The sequence below is a fragment of the Petromyzon marinus genome, chromosome 43 (genome assembly GCF_048934315.1).
Source record: "Petromyzon marinus isolate PM22_M1 ecotype Great Lakes invasive population chromosome 43, UKy_Petmar_22M1.pri1.0, whole genome shotgun sequence".
Lineage (NCBI taxonomy): Eukaryota > Metazoa > Chordata > Hyperoartia > Petromyzontiformes > Petromyzontidae > Petromyzon > Petromyzon marinus.
Window position 1 is genome coordinate 4,913,413 of NC_133709.1, and position 9,302 is coordinate 4,922,714.

At 54.3% G+C, this 9,302-nt stretch overlaps 1 protein-coding gene across 1 annotated transcript in view; it reads left to right on the forward strand.

Moving 5' to 3' along the window:
• The window catches only part of BAIAP3 (BAI1 associated protein 3), an 86,178-nt gene extending 76,876 nt beyond the window's left edge, over window positions 1–9,302 (forward strand). Inside the window, exons 28-35 of the mRNA XM_076073720.1 lie at window positions 240–319; window positions 759–867; window positions 1,189–1,260; window positions 1,970–2,053; window positions 4,804–4,924; window positions 5,414–5,537; window positions 6,567–6,817; window positions 7,578–9,302. Coding sequence (XP_075929835.1) covers window positions 240–319; window positions 759–867; window positions 1,189–1,260; window positions 1,970–2,053; window positions 4,804–4,924; window positions 5,414–5,537; window positions 6,567–6,817; window positions 7,578–7,684 — 948 coding nt within the window. The 3' untranslated portion in view covers window positions 7,685–9,302. The remainder of the gene's footprint in view (window positions 1–239; window positions 320–758; window positions 868–1,188; window positions 1,261–1,969; window positions 2,054–4,803; window positions 4,925–5,413; window positions 5,538–6,566; window positions 6,818–7,577) is intronic.

Below are 9,302 nucleotides of genomic sequence, written 5' to 3' on the forward strand. Positions count from 1 at the left end.
TGCGTTGCTGGGCGACCGTGGGGGGATTCTGGCGGCGCGCGCCGGCGTTGACGGTTGAGTGCGGGAGGTCACGCAGCTCTATCTCGGTGTTGGTGTCAGCTCTTCGGGGCGCGCGTGTTCGGGGCTGTGTCGCGGTGTGCGGCCTTTCGCTCGAAACCCCCGCCGCCTTGGCCGGGAGCTTCAGCGCGGCAGTGAATTTGCTTTGAGCTGCTGGCCAGGAGTGTGCTTATCCACCCCAGGCCGTCTCGCCTCTCATGAAGTACTTGGATAACAACTTGGCCATGCTCAATAGAACCCTGCTCAAGGAAAACTTCAACTGGTGAGTGCACTTTTTACCGGCTTTCGCAAAAAAAGTGCTTTTCGTGGACGTTCGTTTGACATTGCGACAAATGATACACCGGTTGCGGGTTATGAATTGGCCAGGGTGAATATGTGACGGTCGGATATGCGATGCTGTGGCGTAGTCCAGGGTGGTCCAGGTGTCTTGTGACCGCCAATCAATTGCCCCCTCATTTTTTTTCTTCCCTTTGCTTGTTTATTTTGGTTTCCACACGCTAAAATATGACGTTTTAGAGAATGAAATGGGGGGGGGGTCACAAGACATCTGGACCACACTGTACATTGACCATTTTTATTGGGGAAGAAATGGATCGGGGAGGGGGTGGTGGGGAGGGAAGAGGGAGGGGTGGGGGGAAATTTCATAGCCAAACAAGGGAAGCTGAAGGATGCGTTGCCTGTGCGGGCGTTGTGCTGCCAAGGATGCTACAGGCTCTGTGGAAGGTCATACTCGGCATCATCGTCGACGTGGTGGCTGCGGATCAGCCACACACCACCGAGTTCTACAGCCGCTTCGATTACACGCTCCAGGTCAGATTATACGCTGCAGGCCAGAGTACACGCTCCATGTCAGAATATACGCTCCAGTTCAAAATACACGCTCCAGTTCAGAAGACACGCTCCAGGTCGGAATGCACGCGTCTGTGGTGGCAGCTTAGGATGTTCGATGTCCACGGATTTTTCAAGCAAAATATTTAAATTCATTGATTGAATGCTTAACAGTCTCGTGAGATGGCGCCAATACCACGGTTGGGGTAAATCTGTGGTGGGGAACGGCAACATCTACGCCAGCGGGTTTGCGTTCACCCTGACCTTTGAGAAAATAAAAAAACAAGGTGCTTTGTGTGCTAGGTTCTTGTGGCTTTTTTCCACGCGGAGGGTCAAGGCCTGCCCATGACCGTCGTCTACAATGAGGAGTACAAGGTGAGCGGCGGGCGTGCAGCCACTCCTTCACAAAGAACGCCGCGATCCCCTTCCCCCGTCGCCCGGCCGCATCACCCCTCATCCCGGCACCACTGAGCGAGAATTATTAGCCAATCGGCAGGCAACACGAGCAACCGATAAAATCGATGCGATGAGATGTGTGTGTAAACGCGCGCATGCACACACCGTTTTGTCAACCTTGCTGGATTACTTGACCGGTACTCCGGTCGCTCCCGAAGAGAGAGGCAGAATGGCTCGGAGGCACGAGGGACCACAGGCGATCTGGAAGGCACCCAGGCGATGAGCTGTCGTCACCTCAAGCTCTGCGGTCCTCTGTATACGAAGGTGTTATCGGCCAATTAATCAGTGTCTACACGCGGGCGGAAAACGGAGCACCCGGAGAAAACCCATGCGTGCGAGGGGGCAACGCTCGATCACATACAGAAAGAACGGGGGGGAGTCCACGTTTTGCTGTAGCGCCTTCTCTTGGCAAGCCAGGGTACGGGTACCACCTCGACGCGCACAGGAAGGGAGTTGCGCAACATTTGCGTGATCCGCCAACCCTCACATCCGCAGCGCTTGCAGGCGTGCATAGCCACCACCTCCCCCAAACGTATTTTGCCATCATCGTACGCCAACGCGATGCGAAGTGTGTTCCTAGCCGAGGCCACGTGTGTATTCACCATGGCCCTGTGTTCGTTTGGCGCAGACTCTGCGGAACGACTTCATCACCAACAAGATGCCCACCCAGGACCTCATCGAGCAGTACTTCCTTGAGAAGCTGAGCCAGCAGGTGCGTCGGGGGATACGAGCCAAGTCCCCCCCCCCCCACCCCCCCCCCGCCCTCCCCGTTATATGTAGTTTCTGTCCTAGGCCAAGTGACCCATCGCTTGGGCGCCACGGTGGTGAGATGTTAACTGCCTCGCCTGGTATACAGGAAATCGTGGGTTCGATCCAGACCTCTTGACGCCTGCTGTATATTCGGAGTTTGCGTGTCTATCTCCCCGTGATGGTGTGGATTTTTGTCCAGATCCTCCGGTTTTTCCCTGGACATTTAGAATCAACGTTGCGTTTAGAGTATTTGGCCGCTGTAAATTTCCACGTGATAAGCCACTTAGTTGGGTTATCATTCGTGGCCAGGTCGCTTCTGAAAAAGAGCCATGTAGCTCAGTAGGGCTTTACCTGGAAAAAAAATGGTTTCGTTTTAGTGATTGTTCAACCCCTCATTAGGGTTGCCACCTCGTGAAGGTACAACAAAGAATCGGGACATGTTACGGGAAGGAGATTCTCTCACAATGCCGCAAGAGGGCATGATATTGCACGAACTTTCTTATTATGCAAATGACAAAAAAACGGGACTTGTAATGTCTCTAAAAAGACAGGATAGCAGCTATACCTCAACACAAGTGTAGCGACAGGGTGCCACCTGTCGGCCAGGAGGGGTAATCACGGGTATGGGAGCGTTATATAATAACCAACCAGAAGGGGGCGTATCTGGGTTTAAAGATAAAGGGCGGGGTCAGTCGGGAAGCTCCGGGAGCCTGCTCGAAGGCTCTAGAAGGGGGCGTGGCCGGAGGCGGGGCCTGCCCACGCCGGGAAGTATATAGGGGGGACGTAACCGAAGGCCCTGAACTGTCGCGGGGTCCCGGGTCCTGGCTGCATTGCCGCTCGCCGTCATCTCTTTTCGTCGTCCGGTCGCAATGGCCGATCCTCTTCACGGCTCCCATCGTCGTCATCGCTACATTAGTCAGCCAGCTATGTGGTTAGACGCCGACGATTGGGCTGTGTAGAAAGGTCGGCTGTGTGTAGCTACTTAGATACGTTTCTTTATGTCGCCCAGTGTTGGTGCCCAAGTGTCAGAAATAAACAAGAAGCCCTCTACACGTTGTGTCTCGGAAGTCGCTCGTTACACAAGGGTGTGCTGGGAAAAGCAGGAGAGGTGGCATCCCTTTAAAAAAATATGTGCTTAAAATGTTTCCCTGCAATTTCACAGCGATCAAAGCAGTCCGCCGCAGCGGACCATGATTCATGCGAGGGCTGCGCCCTCTTTATTTTACCTACCACCAAATGCATTTTTTTTTCCAATTGTTGCCGTGGGCGTCGCGTCAAGATCAAGTGGCTCTGCCGTGTTCTTGCAAAGCAGCCCAGCGCCCTGCGTCAGAGAACGCCCTGCGGGAGGCAGTATCCCCGAGCGCTCCTGCGTACGTTCTTCGCTCTCGTTGCCGCGCAGCTCTCGACGTGCTGTCGGATGGTACAACCGTGCCGCATTGTTCGGCACGATGTCCGACGTTTCAATCCGCACGATGGGAGCTTCTCCAGGAACTGAATTGGGCAGTTCACTCCCCTCTCCCTCGACACGTGCTCTCAGCTGTTGCATGCTGCTCTTGCCATCTCTCTGACTCAGGCTGGCCAATGCAGTTTTGCTTCGTGTGGCACGGTACCGTTGGGCATCACGATGTACAATCTGAGAGCACGTCGGAGAGTTGTAGAACAGGAGAGTTTCTGAAATCCCTTCCAGTGACTTCTCATCTACATTATGGGTACAGCACGCTCCCCAAATATCATGTTATTAGAGACGTTCATGACACCTCGACGAACCCACATTTTTACCATGGTTTGTCGCTATCGGTGAACCGGTGAGAGGCCATCAACTCGCTACACTTGAGAGAGCCACGCTCGAATCTCGGACGGCTGAAACCCGGATTCCAACTAAGGACCTCAGCAGCGCCGGCTCAGCGTTCTGACACCGGAGGCTGCCCGGCCACCCCCCCCCCTTCCCCCCAACCCCCCATTATGATTTCCCCTCCACGGATGATGGCCAGGGTTAAGACCCCCTTTGTGCCAACCTGCCACAAAGCCTACCAAAGCAAACTGCTCTGAGCCAATGAATAATTCTGAGATGGTTTTATCAGCAGGGGCAGCTGCACAGCTCCGCGATGTCAGCGCCCATTTATCACCTGCGCGGCAGAGCCAGCGGCTCGCCGCCTGACGTGAATGCGGACTATCGCCCGTCCCGAGTTCATTTCTCAAGACAAATAGGTGCCACCATCAAAGATGAGTGTTTACAAAATTAACCCACAAGAATTCAACGATAATAAATACGCCACGAGTGCCTGCGTCCCACCCCCCCCCCCCTACCCTCGTCCCACACCCCATCGGGAGTTCATTAAGTAAACGGCAGGAAGACGGCGATAAATTAAGGAGGGATGTGGAATGGCTACCAAATTTTTCTCGGAGACAATAAACTACGCCGTGGGATTTTTCCCTGTTCCGGGGGAATTAATTAGAAGGCAACAGGGAAGCGGAGGCGATGCCGGTTAATGCACCGTCGGGTGTCGCTACGGGCATCGCCAGGCCTGCTCTCGCAAGGAGGCCTGCCATGTAGATTTTTCATTATTATTATGACCATGATTTTTTTGTTTTCTGGGCTGGAAATTTTTCCGGCAGAGCCACCTGCCGACTTGAAGCAAGGGGGCCCCCCGGCACGCGCGCAAGCGTAACCGGGCGGCGCGTGTGCGTCGGTGTGTGGTCCTCCGAATGCAGAAACCAACGGAGCCCAGCAAGTACGGCTCGCTGAACGCCATCTGCTACTACAACAGCGCGGAGCAGAAGGTGGTCGTGGAGATCATGAGCGCGACGAACCTCATTCCACTCGACTCTAACGGTGAGAGCTTGTTGCTTAGAGTTGCAACTTAGGAGGCACGTGTAAGTAAAAAAAAACCAAAGACGTGACATGGTCACGGGGCAGGAGAAAATATCCCACGATACCGGAAGAGGGGAGAACTCACGCGAAATTGCATCGTCCTGAGTGCCGTGTTAGTACTCTGCTGACAAAACCCCCCCCCCCACCCCCCGAGATTTTGATGTCCCCCGGAAGACTTACCGCCACGCGTGATTCAACGCAAGTGGGGCTTCAGGACCCCCCGTTTCAATGGACGCTTCGTTAACGCGTCGGCGGGGCGACGCCTCCCGCACTTCGGCGTCTTAAAAGCGCGACACCGATCCGCATCGGCCGCTGCCGCCCCACAAAATCGGCTGCCTAACCCTCTGGCGAACGGAAGGGGAGGGCGTCGAAGAAGGGGGCGTGCGTCGGCGTCTCCTGCCTCGCGCGCCCCCTCACGCCGCCCGGCGCCGCGTTGTTTGCCCGCCGCAGGCCTCAGCGACCCGTTTGTCATCGTCGAGCTGGGCCCGCAGCACTACTTCCCGCACCTGCGGAGCTTCAAGACCCAGGTGAAACCCAAGACGCTGCAGCCTGTCTTCAACGAGCAGTTCACCTTGTGAGTACGCACGCTCGCGCTCGGCCCCGCTGCGGCCTACGTTTTCCGACGTCTGCCTCCGAACGTGGCCCGTTCGCAGCTTCTTGTAGAGATTCACGGTACGAATCCGGCAGCCGCCCTGATTAATACTGCGGTGAGTGTCAACCGTGGTAATGCCACGGGCGCCGTCTGCTTAAAATTGTGGACGTCAAAAAGAGCTCGTGACGTCTTTCGCAAGGGTAGCTGATCGTGTGCTGGCGCTATGATTCAACTTTTCCAATTACTCAATTGGGATTTTACACAGAAAGTACCCCCCCCCCTCCATCGCCCCCACTCGCGGACCACAGGGCCTGGGCACTTGTTAGTACCAGTTTCTGGCTGCCTTCCGGCTTGTCTCTGGTTCCCTGCCCTAACGAGCGAGACGGACCGAAAGGCCCCCTCTTGTTAGTGATCTCTCTGACGCTCTGATGTTCTGACACCATTTGACACTTGTGCGACGCTTCACACGGAACGTGCTACCGAGCAGCCCCATGAAGATAAATTTGGGGCCTCATTTCGTAACATTTACCCGGGGCCCTTCTATCCCTTCCCAGGAGATGCATGCCGTGTTTTTTACGCTGTCGCGATTATTAACAACCGCCCAATTATTCAGTGCTCGCACACAGCGCTTTCCCCCAACAGTCACAGGGGATTGTTGCGTGTCATGTGTGTCGTGTGTGTGGACAGCGGTAGTGTGCTGTTAGCGTGCTGTGCTATGAACCCGGCAATTCGAATTCGATTCCCGTTCATGGCCAACACCGGTGACGATTATTTGAACCGGTCATGGGCCTACCCGAGGTTGACTCAACCCCAAATGAGTACTCGGTGCGGTGTGTAAACATCACCACTGGGGAGACAAAGGCGGTCGGGCACGGTGCTGGCCACCCCACCCCCTTCGTGTGCCGCGCCGGCCTACGCAGGTGCTACTCGCTAACGGCACTTGCCCCAACAGTCTGTGAAGGCTACACGGGGGAATCTTCGTCCTCAAGTGCCGTCTGTGTGCGTGTACAGCCCGACCGCCGTAGAGCCGTGCAGAAGGAAGGCGGCGTGCCTGTCTCTGGCCGTCATGGACTACGATTGGCTGTCGCGGGACGAGCTGGAGGGGGAGGTGATCCTGCCGCTCGCCGAACTGCAGGGTGTCCCGGCTGAGGCGGCCGGGGCAGCCGGGGCAACCGGGGCAGCCGGGGCGGCTCCCACCGAGAGCCTCGCGCAGACGCAGGGCAGCCAGCCCGTACTCACCCTGCATCTCGGACACCCCAAGGGTAACCTCGGCCACAGGCAGCACGCACCGTGAAGGATATGGCAATTATATCTGGGCCATCCGGTGAATCAAGTAACCGATCGCGCTTACCGATTATCGGTTTGATTGCTTGATAAATCGGATTAGTTGGGAGCAAACAAACGTCTCACCTCTGCGTGGTTGGTGATGCACACGGCATCGCTGCCCGCGTTGCGCTGGGCTTGGCTCGTAGGGGGTTTCCCACCTTCGGGAGGTGGACTGTTGTATGGCCGCCATTTTTAAAGGGGCCCGAGTAATCAACCACCAACGAAGTAGTCAATTACAATTTGTAGCTGACCAGTAATTATAATGATAACAATGTCTGCACACATGTGACGTGGTGCCGGTGGCACAATCGTTAGCGCATTGCACTATTAACTTCGCGACCAGAAGTTCGATTCCCGGCCGCAGCTCACATCAGTGGCTCGTGATATCTGAATGGGTCGACCTTGGGTCCTCCTCTTCACCACGTACGGCATTGCAACCACCGTGACCGAATTGGCATGGAGAGGCCTTCATCGAGCAGTGAATTTATATAGGGCAGCACAAGCGTGCCAGCGTGTGCTCACACACGTACGCGCTGCTTAAGTATACACCACCAGCCTGGCAATACGGTAATTCGTCAATTAAAATTGATCGTGTCAGTTCACGATCACTTGCCATGTAATGCTTGCTTGACCCTCTTGCATGCCCTATACACCAGACCTCACCGATGCCCTCTCTTCGTATCTCGGTCCACGCAGCCAGCAGAATACTGAAGATCCTTGAAGCCAGGGTGGCAGACAAGGACGCCCAGGAGTTTGTGAAGAAAAGGCGAGACATCGAAGAGACCTCCCAGGCGTTGGAATGACCGGCCACCGCCATCTGGTGGCACCGACAGGGTTTTTAGCGGAATGCCGTCGTTTTTGTGCACACATCGCAACCCCACCCCCCCCATAGTGCCACCGTTGGTGGCTCCCTTCCAGGCGACAGGCGCGTGCGCCAGTTGCAGTGTTCGCATTAAGCAGGGCTTTTGGGCGCAGGGTATATTCGACCAGATTTGCCGACGGTTTAATTGCTTGCGAATTGTACCAATGAATGCACTTTCACACAGACCGTATTATTCTACCAGCGCTGCTCCGAAGGATTCTATACAATTTACAAAAATATTGCGATACTGCATTGGCAGCAACGCACAAGTAATAACGTATTCGACAGGTTCGTCAGTAACATTGCCCCAAAATGAGGAAAATTTTATATCACAGGCAACGTTTTCAGAATAATAATTTACATTCATAAGGACACAAATAATCCAGGGATCTCGGTATTGAGCCCCTTCTTAATAGCTCGTTGCTAATGAATAACAGGGCTCAACCACGTGGTATTCTGTCACGGGCCTCCAACCTCGGGGTCTCCAGGAAGCTCTGGGTGAACCTGCCCATGGAGCGCTGTGCAGAAGGCCCATTGCCTGAAACATCATTTTGAAGGAGGTCCACAATCCAGCGACCCGAACCACTTTACAGTGCCGGGCAAATGCATCATTACGGAGAAACATCGAGAGCCAACAGCCATGTCCCCCGCACAGGTCATCTCATTCATTCTCCCCCTCTTTTATCCTTGCGCCCGTGGGCCTGGCTGAGACCACACGCGATGCGTGGATTGGATTGAATATCCGACGGTGGAATTAATCACCTTTCGTGCAGTTCATTCCCTCCCCCCAACATTTTTTTTCCATTGAAGTTAAAGTTGACATCAACAACTGAGGTTTGACAAATGCTGGTAATGTAAAAACAAAAAAAAATGGTTTGCTTACTCTTCCTGTTCTGTTGTGTTTTAAAAATTTGCAGGTAATTCGTATAGTACGACGCTTATAAAATTAGCGATTCGTTATTTTATCGGGGTTTTTTTTTTCTTTGGCACGTTCACCGCCGTTTAAAACGTAGCGAGTCTGGCTACTTGTGACAATCCGCACGCTCTTGGCAGGATCTCACGAGCGCGTGAGCTCTCCAGTATTTTTATGGAGGTGCCATGCACACCCCATGACAGGGCCGCCCAGAAGGGGGGGGGGTGGAGGGGGAGGGGGTAGGTAAAATGGGAGCCATTTGCCCCAGGGCCGCACACACATTAAAGTGGCCCCACAACCAGGCCTGGGGCTTTGTTGCTCACGATTAACGGGGCTTACCACGTGGCATTCGGTTGCGCGGCCTCTGGGAACTTCTGGGTGAACCTGCACATGGGGCGCTTTTTCCAGTGGCGTGAGTACCCGCCGCCTCCGGCGTTCATTGTGTCCTCTCGTGCAGTAAACGCAGCATTAAGCAGAAATTTTGAAACAACAAAAAAAACAAGTGTTTGGAAAGAGTTATACGTGCGTATAGGTGGACTCTGGTTAATGTTGGTGTGCTGCTGTGCCATAGACGACAGTGAAATGTGTTAGATTGGTGTAAATGTGTGAAAAGTGACCAAAATTGTTAATAAATTGAGAAAGGAAA